At 43.2% G+C, this 19,134-nt stretch overlaps 1 protein-coding gene across 15 annotated transcripts in view; it reads left to right on the top strand.

The window, feature by feature from the left end:
* Positions 1-1,096: 1,096 nt before the first annotated feature.
* The window catches only part of ubr4 (ubiquitin protein ligase E3 component n-recognin 4), a 36,521-nt gene continuing 18,483 nt past the window's right edge, over positions 1,097-19,134 (top strand). For 7 of the 15 annotated variants that reach the window (XM_072696591.1, XM_072696586.1, XM_072696579.1 and 4 more), the window contains exons 1-49: positions 1,097-1,254; positions 3,260-3,357; positions 3,561-3,664; positions 3,770-3,899; positions 5,518-5,657; positions 5,749-5,854; positions 5,957-6,098; positions 6,193-6,317; positions 6,400-6,524; positions 6,628-6,687; positions 6,797-6,987; positions 7,083-7,182; positions 7,280-7,417; positions 7,512-7,629; positions 8,115-8,177; positions 8,343-8,530; positions 8,807-8,963; positions 9,088-9,182; positions 9,277-9,446; positions 9,613-9,892; positions 9,977-10,115; positions 10,253-10,332; positions 10,419-10,547; positions 10,714-10,896; positions 10,998-11,120; positions 11,227-11,456; positions 11,570-11,688; positions 11,935-12,032; positions 12,138-12,295; positions 12,406-12,612; positions 12,771-12,872; positions 12,951-13,051; positions 13,159-13,546; positions 13,641-13,704; positions 13,790-13,981; positions 14,144-14,214; positions 14,323-14,515; positions 14,953-15,186; positions 15,301-15,471; positions 15,608-15,790; positions 15,965-16,123; positions 16,224-16,376; positions 16,473-16,700; positions 16,845-17,002; positions 17,164-17,335; positions 17,419-17,620; positions 17,777-17,940; positions 18,248-18,464; positions 18,552-18,768. In XM_072696591.1, the coding sequence (XP_072552692.1) occupies positions 1,130-1,254; positions 3,260-3,357; positions 3,561-3,664; positions 3,770-3,899; positions 5,518-5,657; positions 5,749-5,854; positions 5,957-6,098; positions 6,193-6,317; positions 6,400-6,524; positions 6,628-6,687; positions 6,797-6,987; positions 7,083-7,182; positions 7,280-7,417; positions 7,512-7,629; positions 8,115-8,177; positions 8,343-8,530; positions 8,807-8,963; positions 9,088-9,182; positions 9,277-9,446; positions 9,613-9,892; positions 9,977-10,115; positions 10,253-10,332; positions 10,419-10,547; positions 10,714-10,896; positions 10,998-11,120; positions 11,227-11,456; positions 11,570-11,688; positions 11,935-12,032; positions 12,138-12,295; positions 12,406-12,612; positions 12,771-12,872; positions 12,951-13,051; positions 13,159-13,546; positions 13,641-13,704; positions 13,790-13,981; positions 14,144-14,214; positions 14,323-14,515; positions 14,953-15,186; positions 15,301-15,471; positions 15,608-15,790; positions 15,965-16,123; positions 16,224-16,376; positions 16,473-16,700; positions 16,845-17,002; positions 17,164-17,335; positions 17,419-17,620; positions 17,777-17,940; positions 18,248-18,464; positions 18,552-18,768 (7,490 nt within the window). In that variant the 5' untranslated portion in view covers positions 1,097-1,129. The remainder of the gene's footprint in view (positions 1,255-3,259; positions 3,358-3,560; positions 3,665-3,769; positions 3,900-5,517; positions 5,658-5,748; positions 5,855-5,956; positions 6,099-6,192; positions 6,318-6,399; positions 6,525-6,627; positions 6,688-6,796; positions 6,988-7,082; positions 7,183-7,279; positions 7,418-7,511; positions 7,630-8,114; positions 8,178-8,342; positions 8,531-8,806; positions 8,964-9,087; positions 9,183-9,276; positions 9,447-9,612; positions 9,893-9,976; positions 10,116-10,252; positions 10,333-10,418; positions 10,548-10,713; positions 10,897-10,997; positions 11,121-11,226; positions 11,457-11,569; positions 11,689-11,934; positions 12,033-12,137; positions 12,296-12,405; positions 12,613-12,770; positions 12,873-12,950; positions 13,052-13,158; positions 13,547-13,640; positions 13,705-13,789; positions 13,982-14,143; positions 14,215-14,322; positions 14,516-14,952; positions 15,187-15,300; positions 15,472-15,607; positions 15,791-15,964; positions 16,124-16,223; positions 16,377-16,472; positions 16,701-16,844; positions 17,003-17,163; positions 17,336-17,418; positions 17,621-17,776; positions 17,941-18,247; positions 18,465-18,551; positions 18,769-19,134) is intronic. The other 8 variants (XM_072696593.1, XM_072696592.1, XM_072696589.1 and 5 more) reach the window with 7 other exon arrangements.

Below are 19,134 nucleotides of genomic sequence, written 5' to 3'. Positions count from 1 at the left end.
GTTTGAATATTAACTAGAACAAATTGCATTACAGAGATCTTGAATTAGAATTTTTACTATTATAAAATGACCAAAAGTCACTGATTGCATTTTAGGTTACAAAGGCTTGCCAAAAACCACTTTAGTTTTATTGTGTTTCAGTTAGAATTAACAAGATATGCAGAAGCAAGTGTACTGTGCGCTTGAGGGCCCTAGTGACTTTATTACTAAATATTAAAAGACCTGGATTAGATTGTGTCGTCGTTAATTTGTTTAAGTTTATCTAATGTCCAGGTGAATGAATTCAGTTTCAGATCTGAGCCTTGTCACAAGATGAAATGATTAATAATAAAACTGAGATCTGAAACACTGTTGTTGTGTTGTGTTGTGTTGTGTGTGTGTGTGTGTGTGTGTGTAATCATTGTAAACAGAGCACATTCCAGATACATACATACATACATAGAGAGACAGACTATATGGACAAAAGTATTGGGACATCTGCTTATATATTGTATTTTCCAAAATCAAAAGTATTCAAAATAGATTATCCTTCTTTTGTTGGAATTACACTCTGTCAAGAGATGGTTTTCTGCTAGATTGTGGAGCAATGCTGTGAGAATTTTATTGCATTTAGTGTCTAGTGTTAGTGAGGTCAGGATGTTGGAGGACCACCGCCCCAGCTCATCCCAAATTGTATTGGAATGCTGAACTGCTCCACAGCTCAGTGCTGGGGGGCTTTATCATGGCATGCCCTCACGCCTGGCATTAGACACGTGCCAGTAGCTTCATGTTTATCTGCTCCAGAGAGTCCTAATCTATTGGCTATATTACTTCTCTACAGGCACTAGGCAAGCTGCGTGTGAGTGTATTTGCACATCTGTTTCAGCAATAGATGCAACTTAATGTAGCTGAATGCATTCTTTAGAAAGTGTGTCCACAAACATTTGACAGACATTGACTAGACAGCTTCTTTATTGATGCCAAAGGAGATTTAGATACGTGTATTACACTACAGTAAGTAATCTCAGTAATCTCTTAATTGTTGTAGTGAGGTCGTTTCTTGATGTTTACGTGTGACGACACGTCCTGTTGATCTGCGCCTGGTGATTAACCTCATTTCCTCCGCTAGACTCTAATAGAGAATCGCAAGATGGCGTCGAGTGGAGGAGATGGAGAACCGGAGTGGACCGCAGCCGTGCGGCCGCTTTTATCAGCGTCTTACACGGCTTTCGAAACGAAGGAGCTACCTCAGCTTATAGGATCCATCATAAACAGGTCAGCTTGGGCTTTCTGGCGGAATTCCACGCTTGCAGACTCTACAACGAATTAGGAAATCCTGGCTCGGGCTGTGCGCTAGCGTTAGCAATAACAGCTGCTAACGCTAGCTAGCTAACCCCTACTGTACGGAGCGGTGGCTTCGCTAGCATCGCGGCTACATGAGATTCTGCTTCATCATCAGGCCGAATAGGAGACGTGTGGCTGGGTTACACCCCCCTAAAAGCCTTTAGAGACGTTCGTGTGTGTTTTTACACGCTTACTGGGTTAGTGCAGGGGAGCAGCTTCAGTGCGCTGCTTGTGTCTTTTAAAAGATTGGGGTTGAATCCTCTGTGAAACCTGTTTTCTGGTTCCCACCCAAACAATCTAGCTACACAGCCGCCGAGTCGTTAGCTTAGCTTTTTCCTCGGCTTGCGAGCTAACAGCTATTAGCTAGCTAGCTAATGTCAGGAGTAGCTGACAAGCAGTGCTGTGAAATCCAGGTCCAGAAAATAAATACCCGGCACAGGTTTTTGTTTCAGCTGCCCGGGCTGCTCTGTTTCAGCTCGGCCAGGCTTGTAAAACAAAACTTTAACGGACAGCAAAATCCTGGAGTGGATTTATAGCTACTTTCCGGACCAGGATCTCCTACCTTTTGCTGACAAGCAAGCGAAAAGTTAGCTAGCTAGCTAGCTAACTAACACCGAGCGAACTGACAGCTGTTTTACAGCTTGCCCTAATTTCTTTGGGCGGTTTAGCACCAGCTATGTCAACACATTTTTGACCAAAAATAGTCATTAGGTTAAAAAGTCTCTAGTTAGCGAGTTTATTCAGCTAAACATGGCTGGCTGGCTGGTTAGCTAGCTAGCTAATGCTAACTACCGCGATCCACTTAATTGCTAGCTAGCTGTTGCCTGTCAGCCTGAACCCGGTTCTGATTCTTTGTTTAAACAAATCCGAAATGTCGTTCATGACTAAATGTGGTGCTCATGGTATGATCTGTCGGTCAGTGTAGGTGTGTGTTTAGACAGAGCTTTCCGCACTGCTGTCAGGTTAAGTTTAGCTATCAGTGTTGAAAGGCGGGGGGCTCTCGTTTACCTGGCATCAGAAACGGCCTAGAGAGGCTCTGAGGCGCTGGTGTTGAACTGCTGTGTTTTCTGTGGTGTAGGAGATGGATATGCACTTTCCTTTTCTGTCATTTTTTTTTACTGTGTGACAGTTCAGTGTGAAGCTGGAGCTCCCTCGTCACTTCGCAGGCTATAACTCGAACTTATAAAAAGAAAAATACATAAATAAGTCTAAAGTGCTGTACAATGTGTTTATCTAGCTGCCTTTCCAGTTCAGCCAATGCTGAAATGAAACTGAAACCTAGCTTGAAGGTTCCCAGTGTTGTAGACTTATGATAGTGTTGCCAGATTACTTCCCTTAATGTGAACGAAAATGTAGCTATGTTCTTTATTTGTTTATATGTGCATCACTTGGTCCTTTTTCATTCCCATTTAAAGAAAAGTGTTGGGTGTCATTAAATGTTGGAGTTACATGAGAGCTGAATTGTCTGCTCCAGATATTCTGCTTGCATTGCAGCAGCTCTTGAAGTCTTATCAAACTCTCAGTCTTATGAAACTTCGCTTTCATGTTTGCGCATGTTCTCCAGAGTCAGTAGTCGATTCCATAAAATTGCCTGGTGCTCACTTTTGTTCATGAAGGGAAGAAAGAGGAGATTTGATTAAACACATTCTTTCTTTTTTTCCCCCCACAATGTCTTACAAAATTACTATGCAAGGGAAGCTCATAGGATTTGTAGGTTTATGTAGAAGACCCTGCCAAAACCCATCTTGAATAAAGTTCAGTGTAATAGGATTTGTTTTCAGTAGGTCTGCTGTCACATACTGTTTATATCAAGTTTGCATGTTTTCATATTCATATTTGTATTTACTGCTGTTTTTTTTGTTCTAAACATGCTTTGTTTCCAACACCTGTCCTAATCTATTTGAAGGGTACTAACATTTGAACCTCTCTTTGGCAGTGAATCTGAGATACTTCATCACGATAAACAGTATGAGCCGTTCTACTCATCGTTCGTGGCGCTTTCTGCACATTACATCACCACAGTATGTGGACAAAGTATGTGAATTAACTTTATACTCTTTTTGGAGGGGAAGAGGGTGTTTTCAGTCATTGCCTTATATAGTAATCAGTATTACTACAGACCATCTCGCTTGAAAGTAGGCTGTTCAAATATACTTTGCTAGAAGTATTGGGGAGCTCTTCCAGATGCCAAGTGAACATTAAACTCTGTTTTCCTTCCCTTTTCTTCCCGTCATTAGTCCCCAGAAATCAGTTGCTGTCAGTAGCTGCAGCTTGTAAAGTATTGATTGAATTTTCATTGCTGCGGCTCGAGAATCCAGATGAAGCATGTGCAGTTTCACAGGTGAGATGTGCTTTTCTTTAAACCTGCATGCTGTGCAATGATGTCTTGCTTTTTCAGTGGAGTCATGCGTCTCTAATGATGGTTTGTTCATTGTTCATGTTCCAGAAACACCTGATTCTCTTAATAAAAGGCCTTTGCACTGGTTGCAGTCGACTAGATCGAACAGAGATCATTACCTTCACTGCAATGATGAAGTCTGCCAAACTTCCCCAGACTGTCAAAACGCTCTCTGACGGTGAGGAATCTTACACCTTAGCGCTTTGTTTTATGCCTGTTGGCTATATATTTATAGCTTTACTGGTGTGTTTTGTGTGCCTAAAGTTCTTGGTCTTATTTATTTATTAATAAGATTTCTTGAAACTGAAGGACAAAGTCTCTTTAGATTTGGAAAAGACTACTTAAGACACACAGGCCTGAGGGCTCGTTTGATATTATGACCTTTTCCAGAGATTTGTTTTATTGCTTTTTCTCCTTGTTAGGAACTATGTTTTCTGTGTTGGGAGTTTTAGATAATACAGACATGATTGTGTACTTAAAAGAAGGGATACCAGTGATCCCCCTATGTCATATCACACGTTTATGCGTTATGTTTTTGATGTGGGCATGAGGACAGCGTTCCTATGCACCGTATGAAAAAGCATGCAATTTAAATATAATATAATAATATTCAAAGATGTGTTCCTTTTTATTTGGCGAGGATTCCCAATGTGTGTTTACTGGCAAAAGTGAAAAAATTACTAGTAATTTTTGCGGTCTTGTTTAGTCTTGAGCAATATTGGCATAAGTATGCTGCAGTCATAGTTCAGCACTCCCATGCCAATAATCTGTGATCCAGCAGGGCCTCAAGTGTATTATAGTGATAATTCCACAGTTGTACAATCAGACAATGAAGTCACAAAAATCAATTAACTAGGAACGTCTCGTCTGAAAGTGCTGCTACATTTAAACACTGCTCAGCAGCTGGCATCGTGTAGCGGGTGTGTTTGGGTTTTTTCGTTGCTGATGACTAATGTTACTTATTAGGACAGGATTTTCATTAGAAGTTGTTCCTCGGCTTGTTGCACTTGGCTATTACTTTTTGATGGATTTCTGGCGTTTGTAAGGTGGGCTAATACTTATAGAGATGTTTTGGAGTGCCGTTATTGTGAACTGGCAGGGAGAAGTTTGAATAAACATACTAAACAGAAACTACGAGGCAATGCAGAAAAGACACTAAGTTGAGTGGATCCATGAGGCCTACATGATATGTCTACCAACAGCTTATAGTAAATACTTGATCAAGCATAACTCGTGCTTCTTGTTGCAACTATTAAGTTGCACTTTAGGAACCCATTTAGCAAATTGCAGCCTTCTGCTTGTTTGATCATGCCCTTGTTGTATAGGGAAAAAGATCACACACACACACACATCCCTCAAAAAAGGGCATTGTGAGTGTAATAAGATACAAGTAGTCTACATTGGTTTAGCTTTAATTTAGTCAGGAGTTTTTCATGTTTTAATCTCAAACTTTTGGTTTTGTCATGACAAATTTGTATTGAAATTTGCTTAAGACTTAAAAGGTATAAAAAAACAAAACAACTTAAACCTGTATTGCCCCACACTGAAGAATCACACAAGCAGCCCGTTACATTTTTAGAAGTACAGATGTCTAGACAATGTCTTGTCTCATCTGAGTCTATTAACCTCCCCCCCTCCTTTCTGAGTGCCAGACGGGCAGAAAGAGAGCTTTGTTCCCTTTCCTCTGTTCGATTTGAAAACTCTCGTTTCCAGATGGGCGCTCTTGGAGCTGGGGTTTTCTGGGCATTCAAGTGTGCTCCCTGTGCTCATATTCTGTTCTCTTGTGTGTTGTTCAGTGGAGGACCAGAAGGAGATTCCGTCCCCAGTCAACCCTGAGCTACGGCACAAAGAAGTGCAAATGAACTTCTTCAATCAGTTGACATCAGTGTTTAACCCCGACATTACAGTCTTAGCTTCACCCGCTGCGCACATGCAGGTATGATGAGTTACAAGGGCTTTACATGCATGCAGGAACTGACCATGCATCCAGGTTTGCTCATAAGACGTGCTGTCTGTTTGCTCTGCAGGCTGAGGGAGAGTGTGACGACCAAACAACAACAACAGATCAGGCAGCACAGGCCAAAATGAAGAATGCCTTCATCTCACAAAATGTGTCAAGTTTACAAGAATTGGGTAAATATTTCTTAATGAACATGGTCTCTGAGGATTGTCTTGTCTTCAGTATTGAGATGTAGGTGCAACAAACTGAATTATCTTGATGTTGACTCGTCACAGGGGGCTCAGAGAAGTTGCTGCGCGTGTGCCTCAATCTGCCCTACTTCTTGCGCTACATCAACCGCTTCCAGGATGCTGTATCAGCAAACTCGTTCTTCATCATGCCGGCCACTGTGGCAGATGCCACAGCTGTCCGAAATGGGTGAGGCTGCCGCGCTGTTGTCCCTTAATTTAACCCCTCTTGATTCAGTATCGGTTGTGAGTTATGCTACAATTTCTAACCTCGTCTCTTTTAGGTTTCACTCCCTTGTGATTGATGTGACTATGGCCTTGGATACCCTCTCCTTGCCTGTGCTGGAGCCTTTAACTCCTGGGAGACTCCTTGATGTGACTGTGCTGGCTCTGAGCTGCCTTTATGCAGGTGGGGTAACCAATCTTTCTGCCTTAAATGGTAGGTTGAGTTTATTTGAGAATTCAGACTAATGTTAATTCTTCACCTGTAGGTGTGAGTGTGGCAACATGTATGGCTATTCTGCAAGTGGGTAGCGGCCTGCAGCTTCGCACCGCCTCCACAGGCTCAAAAGAGGAAGACTATGAGAACGATGCTGCTACTATCGTGCAGAAATGCGTGCGTGAAGAAATTTTATTTTATCTAATTTTATTTCTCATTATTGTTACATATGTATTGAAGTGCTTTCACGTTGTTGTCTCTCTTGATATCATCAAAACAGCTGGAGATATATGACATGATTGGACAGGCCATCAGTAACTCTCGCCGAGCTGGAGGGGAGGTACATAAGAAATGTTAATGTATTGTAAATGTATCACCAGTAATGCAGCCTCAGTCTAACAGGATCCCCAACATTTTGGTTTGTTATTGTGCCGGTCTTCTATCTGCAGCATTATCAGAACTTCCAGCTCCTGGGTGCCTGGTGCCTGCTGAACAGCCTCTATTTGATATTAAACCTGAGCCCCACAGCTCTGGCTGATAAGGGGAAGGAGAAAGACCCTCTAGCAGCGCTGCGGGTCAGGGACATTGCTACTCGTACCAAGGATGGGGCAGGATCCCCTAAACTGGGCCCTGGGAAAGGGTAGGTCCCTTTGCTTCAGTTATTGGGTAGATATTGTTTGTGTTTTGCCAGTGTAACACAGTTTCTTGCCCCCCTTTTTTTTCCTAACCATGCAGACACCAAGGTTTTGGTGTCTTATCAGTCATATTGGCAAACCACTCAATCAAGCTGCTCACCTCACTGTTCCAGGATCTACAAGTGGAGGCATTACACAGGGTAAGGGCACACAATGGAATATGCTAGCTTTTGACCCTTTTTGATATGTGATTTTAAGTGGAAGAGTTGACTCACCGAAGGCTTTCATCATCTTCAGGGCTGGGCCAGTGATGGGCCACCAGCAGAGCTGAACATTATGGCCCAAAGCACATCAATCCAGAGAGTGCAGAGACTCATTGATTCTGTGCCTCTCACCAACCTGCTTTTCACGCTGCTTTCTACCTCCTATAAGAAGGTATGAGGTCAAACAATTGTTTAATCCTCACCAGGAGGAAACTCCCTGGCATGGCGGAGAATAAATGTGGCTCCTCTGGTTCTCCCTCTTTTAGGCCTGCGTGTTGCAGAGGCAGAGAAAAGGCTCAGTGAGCAGTGACGCCAGTGCCTCCACCGACTCGAACACTTACTACGAAGATGACTTCAGCAGTACGGAGGAGGACAGTAGCCAAGGTAACAAATGCAGCAGAGGCTTCTCTGAATCAGACTTTGAAGTGAGGCTAAAGTTTTATTTATTTCTTTAAATTAAAAAGCCAGCCTCTGAATTATGAGCAGGAACCAGGCACATGTTGCACATACTTTCATCTACTCATCATATGTCTTCTTTTTCTTTCTTTCTTTTTTCTTTTGGGAATAACCACTTTTGAGTAATCTGAATGTGACCTGGTTCTGTAGCCCAGACGTATTTGTCCGTTTTGAAAGCTAGGCTGTGTGTTTTATTGGCTGAGCTAGTGTCAGGGCTGAGGCAAGTGAGGAGTATTTTGATGCAGTTTCTGAAGACTGCACGCTGTAGTATACAGACCATAACCAGGCCGCTTGAGGGCTTAGGGACAGGTCAGTTTATCCTGCTGCAGAGTGCTGTTGCACGTCAAGCATGCTGTGCTTTACTGCGCCGTCCTGGCAGCCTGCGCAGCTAGTGACAGTGTTCGTTATTTCAGCAGAGAGAAGACAGGAGAGGACAAGAGCAGCTTGTGTCTCAGGTCAGCAGATCTCTACATTAGGTCAGCTTTGTAGTGTCTCACTATGCTCCCTTTTATTGTGCTTTCAACAGTAAAGACTTCAAGTAGTCTGACCCACAGCTTGTAGAAACAGCAGCTCAGTATTTGCCTGCAATACAATGACCTCATTGAATTTGGAGATGAACTTGTCTCTCTGCATTTTCACAGATGATGACAGTGAGCCCATTCTGGGCCTTTGGTTTGAGGAGACAATCTCTCCAAGTAAAGAGAAGGTTGCTCCCCCACCTCCCCCTCCACCCCCTCCTCTGGAGACCTCCCCAAGGCTCAAGAGCCCCAGCAAGCAGAACGCGGGAGAGAACGGAAATATTCTAGCCAGCCGCAAAGACCCGGAGTTGGTGAGGACAAATTGCTTTGTGTTAAAGTTGATCTTTGTAATCTAAAGAAATAAAATATAAGCAGCACAGTAGCATTCCCAGACCGAGGAGTATGCTATTTTCCTTTATAAACATTGGTAGGAAATGCCAGACAAAAGACTGTGATCTCTTTAAGCTGTGGTTGAATAAACCTTTAAACCTGTTGAACTAAGCTTGTCTTTTGACCTGCTGTGAGGAAAAGCCATGTCCCCTCTGGCATGTTTAACTCAGCAGAGAGTGATGTATTTTTCTTTTCAGTTCTTAAGTCTGGCCTCTAGCATTCTGAACTTCATCACTACATCCATGCTGAAGTCCAGGAATAACTTCATCCGCAACTACCTGAGTGTGTCCCTCACTGAGCAGCACATGGCCACTCTGGCCAGCATCATCAAAGACGTGGACAAGGATGTGAAGGGTGAGTTTTGAGATTTCCATTGTCCATGCATCTTTTAATACGTGTGGGGTTTTTTTGTTTGCTTGTTTTTTGGAACCCCTTATTAAGACCATTTCCTAGTGTTGCTTACTTGTCTTTTCAACAGGTTCCTCTGATGAAGAATTTGCATCAGCTTTATACCACTTCAACCATTCTCTGGTAACATCGGACCTACCCTCTCCAGCTCTTCAGGTGTGCAGGGTGATTATTGGTCACAAATCTTACAAAAAGACAGTTTTGTTGAGTTATTTTCTGTCTGTACACTTGGGTAACCCTCTTTCTGTGTTTTGTTTAGAACACCTTGTTGCAGCAGTTAGGTGTGGCTCCATTTTCCGAAGGCCCTTGGCCTATGTACATCCACCCCCAGTCACTTTCAGTGCTCTCCAGACTGCTGTTAATCTGGCAGCACAAAGCAAGCCAGCAGGGAGACCCTGATGTCCCAGAGTGTATGAAAGTATGGGAGAGGTGTGTGTCTTTTATTATGTGGGGACTACATTCCTGACCACTGTATGTTTTTACTACTTAAAAAAAAAAAAAAAAAAAAAAGAAAATATTCTGATCTGGTGGGCTGTTGGTTGTTACTGGTGTAATGGCTCTTAAGATCTTTTCTTACTTCTCCTACTTGCCTCAGGTTTGTGGGCACTCTGAAGCAGCACACCCTGCAGGGAGCAATGCCTAGCGATGAAGACCTGAATGTAGAGCACCTCCAGCTCTTGCTGCTTATCTTCCACAACCTCTCTGAGAAGGGCCGCCGCAATGTCATCACTCTCTGCACACAGGCCATCGCAGAGGTGGCCTCCCAGGTGGACTCTCAGTACCAGGCAGTGCCCCTCAACCTGGCCCGCATTCTGCTCGTCTTTGACTACCTGCTGCACCAGTACTCTAAAGTACCTGTGTATCTGTTTGAGCAGGTAGGTGATGCATTCTGATTTTTTTTATTTTTACATTTTTCATGCTTGGGTGTTCTGTTGATTGAATGTTGTTTGTGTAATCAGGTGCAATACAATCTTCTGACCGCGCCTGCATCCGGGGCTAGCTCTACCCAGGAAGGGGGGAAACGAGGTACTCTCCCAATTTACTATGGTTTTAAGGAGGTGGAAGAAAACTGGACCAAGCACTGCTCGGCAGGTAGGAGTAAGTCGAACCTCTTATGTTTCTCCCAATACTTTTGTCAAATTTGTCTATTTACACACTAATTTTAAACCATTAAAATTGAGAGTTGTTTGAAGAATGTGCATTATTATAAAAGTCTTTCCTCTGTCCTCGATTAGATTCTATTGTGCAGCCCAAGTTCTACTGTGTGCTCTCCCCTGAAGCTTCAGAAGATGACAGAAGTCGACTTGACAGCAAGGTAAAATCAAACACTGTCCAGTTCACAGCACAAAATATGTCCGTGGAACTCTGTTGATGATCTTGTTATTGTTGTTTGTATTGTAGGTGTTCCAAGTGTTGTTTAATGGAGCTGTAAAATATGACCACTTGTATTCCTCTCTCATCTCCCTGCTGGCTGCGGGGTCTCGCTTTGACACAGCCAGAAGGCAGGAGAACAAGCCTATTAGCCCAGTTGTGAGTTCCTCAAGTTCAGCCTTTTGATGGCCATGATCTTTACACCTTTGTTGAAGAACGTTTGCTGTTTTAAATAATGTCATCTCATTAATGTATATAGATTAAGATCTGTCATAAATGCTGTTTAGTGCATGTAGTAACATTTTCTGTTACTAATTTCCTGCAGGAAGCATGCTCCCTCCAGTATTACTTTCTGATTCTGTGGAGGATACTGGGAGTGTTACCCCCATCTAAAGCCTATATCGAGCAACTCAAGACAGGTAACAGTGACCAGAGTGAAAGCGACATCCTGCACACCCTCAGGTGGTCCTCACGGTTAGGAGTCAGCACATACGTGAATTGGATCAAGGTGGGTTTCCTAAGCAACTCGACCAGTGTTCTTTATTACTGAAAGTCACAACTGTTACGAATACTTACTTATATTTTATGACATTTCTTTACTCCTAACAGGAGCATTTGGTAAAACAGGGGATGAAATCAGACCAAGCAACGTCTCTGGTTGAAGTAGTGTCCTCCAAATGCAGTGCAGTGAAATATGATGTAGAGCTTGCAGAGGAGTACATTGCCAGACAGGTACACATGGCTAGTTGGTGGTGAAATAAAAATGTCCTTCTATTGCGTCACATGTCTTACACTGTAAAACACATCACTGAAGAACTTAATTTGTGGTGTTTTCCAGATCTCGTCATTCTGTTGTGTGGACCCAAACAGCATCCTGGCCCTTCACCAAATTCCCTCCCTGCAGACCATATACACACTAGATGCTGTCATCTCGAAAGTACAGGTCTCCCGTAATGAGCATTTCTCGAAGGTGGCAGCAGAGACTGACACTCACAAATCCTTTGAGATTACCAAGAATCTGCTTCCTGCCACGCTGCAGCTTATTGACATCTACACAGCCTTCACCAGGTTCACACTATTTTCTCTGCTGCTTATTCCTCATGTGTTTATTTTAATAAAAAAATACTGTACATGCTTTTTCAGAGTTTAACACATTTGTCTGTCTTGTTTGTTCACAAAAGATCATACCTGTTAATGAGCCTCCCTGAGGATGGAGAAAACAAGCTCACAGAAGCCAAATTGCAAGGCTATGCAGCTGTTCTGTCAATCGGCTCTACACGCTGCAAAGCCAATGTGCTTGGTAAGAATACTTTGCATTAGCACCTTTCTCTTTTGACGTATTGTGGAACTTGATGACTTCACTTACATTTTATGTCATCACTCTGTATACAACACTTCATTACTTGCATATGATTTGCTAAAATAAAGTATTTGTTTGTTTTCCTTGGTCAATTTGTGCACATTCTAACATATTTATTGAAAACCTGTCTTAAACTACAAAATGAGTATAATATCTGCTGCAACTCTTTTGATGACTGGTTTTTAGGTCAGTCTGTAATGCAGAACCTACCATCTGCTGTTCAAACACTATGTGAGACATGGAACAACATTCACACTAATGAGTTCCCCAACATTGGTTCATGGGTAAGTGTGCTCTGACAGTGTCTAACACTGACTACATTAACCTATTTTCAAGTCAATATCTCAAGTGTGCAGCAGTCTTATCCCATGTACTTTTCCCCACCTCAGCGGAATGCCTTTGCTAATGACACCATTCCATCAGAGAGCTATATCAGTGCTGTCCAAGCAGCCCACCTGGGAACTCTCAGCAATCAGTCTTTGCCCTTGGCCTCTTCCCTCAAACACATCTTGCTCACACTGGTGCGACTCACTGGGGACCTCATTGTGTGAGTCACATTATGCTGTGGAATTTGATTGACTATCAGATTATTAAATAAATATGGATGTATTGCTCAGAGATGTAGACCAATAGACATTTAACTTTAATTTCTTACAGTACAGAGGAACTGAACCCTCAACAGGTGATCCGCACACTTCTGCCTCTTCTCCTGGAGAGCAGCACAGAAAGTGTGGCTGAGATCTGCAGCACATCTTTGGAGAGAATCCTGGGACCCGCTGAATCTGATGCCTTTCTGGCACGTGTCTATGAGCGCCTTGTCACAGGCTGCTACAACATCATTGCCAACCACTCTGATCCCAACAGGTGAGAGACTTAAAATTCACAAACTGCCTAAACTGTTTTAGGTCTTTGAAAACTAAGACTAAGAAGTAGAATTTGACTAATTGTTTTCCAGAAATGGCTGGGAAGTAGTTTTTTTCCAGAAATGCTTAGTGTTTGGTCTGGCTTTCTTTGTCTTTCAGTGGTCTGGATGAGTCTGTGTTGGAGGAATGTCTGCAGTACCTGGAGAAGCAGTTGGAAAGCAGCCAGGTCCGCAAAGCCATGGAGGAATTCTTTTCTTACGGGTAAACAGCCTAATCCTGCTTTTCTTTACCAAAGAAAATACAGGGATGTAAGCTAAACTTACTTTTTGTTGACCTTAGTGGTGAACTGGTACAGATCATGATGGCAACCGCAAATGAGAATTTATCCGCCAAGTTCTGCAACAGAGTTCTGAAGTTCTTTACCAAATTATTCCAGCTCAGTAAGTAGCCAGAAACGACAACATGAGATTTGTCTCTAAGCTACATAATCTATTATTTCTAATATTCTCTATTATGTCTAATATGTCTGTTTGTGTGTACTTATTAGCTGAGAAGAGTCCCAACCCCAGTCTGCTAAGTCTGTGCGGCTCTCTGGCCCAGCTGGCATGTGTGGAACCATCAAGGCTACAGGCCTGGCTGACCCGAATGACTGCCTCACCCCCAAAAGACTCAGACCAGCTAGACACAGTGCAGGAGAACCGGCAGCTTCTACAGCTTCTCACTACCTACATAGTTCGAGACAACAGTCAGGTGGGCGAGGGTGTGTGCACCGTGCTGCTCAGCACCCTTATTCCCATGGCAACAGAGATGCTGGCCAGCGGAGATGGAGCTGGCTTTCCTGAACTTATGGTCATCATGGCCACACTGGCCAGTGCCGGCCAAGGAGCGGGACACCTGCAGCTGCACAGGGCTGCTATCGACTGGCTTGGTAGATGGTGAGAAAAATAAAAATATAAGTAGAAACTTGTGTAATGCAGTTTGTGCGCACACTGTAGTTAAATTGACACAATATTTTTTTCTCTTTTTCAGTAAAAAGTACTTGTATCAGAAGAATGTGGTGGAGAAAGTCACCGCCAATGTGTCTCAAGGCAAAGTAAGCACACAGGTTTAAATGAATACTCTCTTATCTAATGTTAAAAAAAACAATCTGACTAACATTATGGTGTATTGTGTTACAGCATACCAGCATGTTGGAGTGTGCTTGCCACATTATCTCATACTTGGCGGATGTGATGAATGCTCTGAGGCAGACCAGCGGGCAGGGCTCATCCCAGCTACTGGTGGAGGGGGAGGAGAAGGCCATTGAGGTGGACTCAGATTGGGTGGAGGAGCTGGCTGTTGAGGAGGAGGACTCGCAGGCTGAAGACTCGGTCAGGAAACTGCTCTCGGAGGCTAAGAATGATTGATTGATTGGCTTTGAAGGGACTTTAGAGAATTCCTTCACAGATGCTGCCTTTTCAGGGCTTTGTTATGGTGTTCAAAGCCTAACGTGGTTGTTTCTGTCATAATTGGGATTTCTGTTCATCTTTTAGGATGAGGACTCTCTCTGCAATAAGCTCTGTACCTTTACCATTACGCAGAAGGAGTTCATGAACCAGCACTGGTAATGGAAGAACTTGTCATCCACTTTACGTCCCCACCCCCTCCAATGAAACACTATACCTATTTAAACCTACAACCCTGGCCTTACTCCTTTCCTTTCACTATACAGGTATCATTGTCACACCTGTAAGATGGTGGATGGGGTAGGTGTGTGTACAGTGTGTGCCAAGGTCTGTCACAAAGACCACGAGATCTCCTATGCCAAATACGGCTCTTTCTTCTGTGACTGCGGGGCCAAGGAGGATGGCAGCTGCCAGGTGAGACCGAATACTTCAGGTCATCATGGGAAAAGAACAACAGCGGTAACTTTGGCTTGCAAATCATTTATCATTGACTGTCATCAACTAATTTGAGTTGTCCCTCAGCCCATCAGGACTTTCAGTATTTCTTTTCCATGAACCATCCAAGTTCTTCCTTTACAATAATGTAGTCATAGATTTAAATTGATAATTGAATATGATATTAAAGCAATTTTGCTTGCATATTACTGGTGTGGCACTTTGACTTATGTAATTGAAAATGCTCTAGCCTTTACATTAAGCCATAACATCTCATGCATGCCTCTTTTATGGAAAAACACAGCATGCAGAAACATTTTCAGTTAACCCTGACGTCTAATACTAAAAGTTGTTTGGTCTTTGTGCATCATAGTATCCCCTTAAACATGAATAAAAGTTTTTTAGACCTTAAAGTCCACATGTATTTGAACCTGTCCCCAAATCTTGTTATTGTGTAACAGGCACTGGTGAAAAGAAGCCCCAGCAGTGGTATGAGCTCTACTATGAAAGAGTCCTCTGCCTTCCAGAGTGAGCTGCGGATGCCTGAGAGCGCCATCCGTCACCAGAGTGCATCGCCTGCAGACAAGGGAAAAGTCACCATCTGTGACGGCAAAGGCAGCGACGATGAGAAACCCAAGAAAAGCAGTGTATGCAAGAACATTGAGGGCTGTAGGGAAGACCTACTGGCCCAAGTGGTAAGAAAGACATGTGGTATACACCTGGAAAGTTTTTCTGTTTTACAAAAAAAAAAAGAAGAAAATAATACCTGAACCTTCTGTTCACCCATGCATTCTAAATGTCTGATGCAGTCAAGTTCATCCACCGCAACTCTGGTGCTGGACCTGCTGATCTTTCTCATGGATGCTATCCAGTCGAACTTCCAGCAGGCCTCTGCTGTGGGGAGCAGCAGCCGTGCCCAGCATGCACTCAACGAACTGCACACCCAGGACAAGACTGTGGAGATGACTGACCAACTCATGGTATGAATATAGTGTTTGGCTGCAGCAAGGAGTTCAAGGACTAAAACATTTTAGTGCAAATTGTTCTTCAAAGAATGTGACCATAGTTGTTGTCTGGACACATTTGTCTTTACGGAGTGTGCTTGTGCATGTCCAGGTTCCTACTTTGGGCTCCCAGGAGGGTGCTTTTGAGAACGTGAGGATGAACTACAGTGGTGATCAGGGTCAGACCATCCGGCAACTCATCAGTGCTCACGTGCTGCGCCGTGTGGCCATGTGTGTGCTTTCTTCTCCCCATGGGCGCAGACAGCACCTTGCTGTCAGCCATGAGAAGGGCAAGGTAAGCTAGCAAACATTGTCTTGTTGCCTGATTTAATAGCTTAATTTAATAACTTGTGTGACTGTGGAATAATAAACTAGTAAATGTAATAAAGAAAATATAAATTTTTCATGGATGTTGTTTCTTACTATTCCTTAGTTGTTTATCATAACCCATATTTAATTGTTTTTGCAGATCACGGTCTTGCAGCTGTCTGCTCTTCTAAAGCAGGCGGACTCTAGCAAAAGGAAGCTAACTCTGACCCGCCTGGCCTCTGCACCTGTGCCCTTCACTGTTCTCAGCCTGACTGGAAACCCCTGTAATGAGGATTACCTGGCTGTTTGTGGTCTCAAGGTTGGACTAGTTACTTGTAGATTGTGTGTGTGTGCTTTTTATAATATTATATATTTTTATTATTATTATTATTAATTATTATAATGTCTGTTATTTGCAGGATTGTCATGTACTGACGTTCAGTAGTACAGGCTCTGTGTCAGATCACCTTGTGCTGCACCCCCAGCTGGCCACCGGGAATTTCATAATCAAAGCCATCTGGCTACCTGGATCTCAGACTGAACTAGCCATCATCACAGCTGACTTTGTTAAGGTTGTTAGCTTTTCTTTCAGATAGTTATTGAACTTTAAAATGATACTATTTGTTTTGCGATATTTTGTAACTATAATGCAATTTGTTCCCTCATAGATCTATGACCTGTCTGTGGATGCTCTGAGCCCCATGTACTACTTCCTGTTGCCAAGCTCGAAGATCAGAGATGCCACATTCCTGTTCAATGAGGAGGGAAAAAACATAATTGTCATCATGTCCTCGGCTGGCTACATGTACACACAGGTGATGGACGAGTCCAGCAGTGCACAGCATGGCCCTTTCTATGTCACCAATGTGCTGGAGATCAACCATGAAGACTTAAAGGTACTGAAATGGTCACTTTCTAAATGAAGTAGACATGTAGTTTTGCTCACATATCTTGAGTTTGCTTAGTTAAGTATTGTTGTATTGCTTAGATATAATTTGCCTAGTAATTTAGAACACATTTCTGTTTGCTCTGCTCTACAGGACAGTAACGGCCAGGTGGCAGGAGGGGGCGTATCTGTGTATTATTCCCATGTCCTCCAGATGTTGTTCTTCAGTTACAGCCAGGGCAAGTCCTTTGCAGCCACGGTCAACCGCAGCAACATGGAGACTCAGAGGCTATTTACGATAAATGTCAAAGGGTATGCCACTTCCCTCTTTAACTGGAATATCTATACCATCAACATAGCAGTACTGTTCTTCTTGTTTTCTGTTCTTTTAAGGTCGTAACTTCCTAAAAACCTGAGACTTAATTTTTACTAAAGTATTCTTTTTTTAAAATGGATATTTATTTTCTGTTTAGGTCAAATGGTGGCAGTAAGACCTCTCCAGCTTTATGCCAGTGGTCTGAGGTAATGAACCATCCAGGCCTGGTGTGCTGTGTGCAGCAAACCACAGGGATTCCGCTGGTCATCATGGTCAAGCCAGATACTTTTCTCATCCAGGAGATAAAAACGTTGCCTGCCAAAGCTAAGGTCTGTCTTCTCTCATTATGAGTTGAAATGTGTTGGTCTGTCTGCATGTGATTTTGTTTCTGAACTGTCTCCCTGCTTCCCAGATTCAAGATATGGTGGCAATTCGTCACACAGCCAGTAATGAGCAGCAGCGTACCACTATGATCCTGCTGTGTGAGGATGGCAGCCTTCGCATCTACATGGCCAATGTGGAAAACACCTCCTATTGGCTCCAGCCATCTCTGCAACCCAGCAGCGTCATTAGCATCATGAAGCCTGTCCGCAAACGCAAAGCTGCTGCTGCCAGTGAGTCATGCCTTCCTGTCCTCATACTATAACATGCTGTATATTGTCAAACATTAGTTTGCAGTGTTCTAAAATGTTCAGTTGTGTTGCTCAATTTGAGCAATGTGTTAGCATGTTTAGTCTTTTAACTTCTGTCTCTTGCACTCCCTGCTACAGCTACACGTACATCCAGCCAGGTGACCTTCCCTGTTGATTTCTTTGAGCATAACCAGCAGCTAACAGAAGTGGAGTTTGGGGGGAACGACTTGCTTCAGGTCTACAATGGTCAACAAATCAAACACCGCCTCAACTCCTCAGGGATGTATGTGGCCAACACCAAGGTAAACACAAAAAAAAACACTTAAAATATCATTGTAATTTTGGTATTCACTGAATAGTGTACCATCAAAGCAGGTATGTGTAGACAAAGAATGGTTTAGTTATCTGCGCAAAGACCTGCAGTGTTAACCTAGTTTTACTCCTTTATGTAGACATGAGCATGAGTTTTTGTAGTGTGGGTGTGAAATATGTTTGCAGTGGGTGGCTGCGGATATTTAAAAAAAAAATAAAGCCTGTTCAGACCTCTACTACATGGTATTTTTCAGAGTAAAACCTACAGCTTTTATTTATTTGCTCACCCCCTTTCAGCCTGGTGGCTTCACAGTGGAGGTGGTGAACAATAACAACTCTATGGTGATGACTGGGATGAGGGTGCAGGTTGGCACTCAGGCTATTGAAAGGGCCCCATCATACATCGAAATCTTTGGCCGCACCATGCAAATGAATTTGACTCGTTCCCGCTGGTTCGATCTGCCTTTCACTCGTGAGGAAGCCCTGCAGGCCGATAAGAAGCTCTCCATTTTCAGTAAGTGCTCCACGTTCTTCCTGTTTTTATACAAAACTGTCATCTTGTGTTCTTTATTAATAATTTTTCTCCCCCTCTGTGATTTAGTTGGCGCGTCAGTAGACCCTGCAGGGGTCACAATGCTAGACTCAGTAAAGATCTATGGCAAAACCAAAGAGCAGTTTGGCTGGCCGGATGAACCTCCAGAGGACTTCCCATCTGCCTCTGTCAACAATGTGTGCAGCCCCAATTTGAACCAGGGCAATGGCACTGGGGACAGCGACATCGCCACTCCAACCTCGACCAGTGGTACAGTGCTGGAGAGGTAAGCCTGGCCTGTGCACTATTTATACCTCCTTTCAAATCAAACTTTTAGTACTCTTCTGTACTATTGGTATACCATTTAAAGCTCAAAATCCTTCTCTTTTGTTTCCATTTCTCTGTCCTCACTATAAATGTTCACCTCTTGTGGCCTTTTAACAGAATTTTCTTTAATCCATTGGTGCTAAAAAGGTTTAATTAATGCTTAGTACTGGAACGAGGGCAGAGAGGTGTGTAGTGGAGGAGTGTGTGGTGCGTCCAGTGCATGGCTGCCTTCATATTGACTTGTGCTTGCATGCTTACATGTCCTCTGTTACATACAAATCATTTAATTTACTTGTTTCTTTCTGTGATCCTCACACATTTTTCT

This window comes from Salminus brasiliensis, chromosome 14 (genome assembly GCF_030463535.1).
Source record: "Salminus brasiliensis chromosome 14, fSalBra1.hap2, whole genome shotgun sequence".
Taxonomy (NCBI): Eukaryota; Metazoa; Chordata; class Actinopteri; order Characiformes; family Bryconidae; genus Salminus; species Salminus brasiliensis.
The sequence above is the reverse complement of the archived record's forward strand: the minus strand, read 5'-3'. Positions and strand labels throughout refer to the sequence as shown.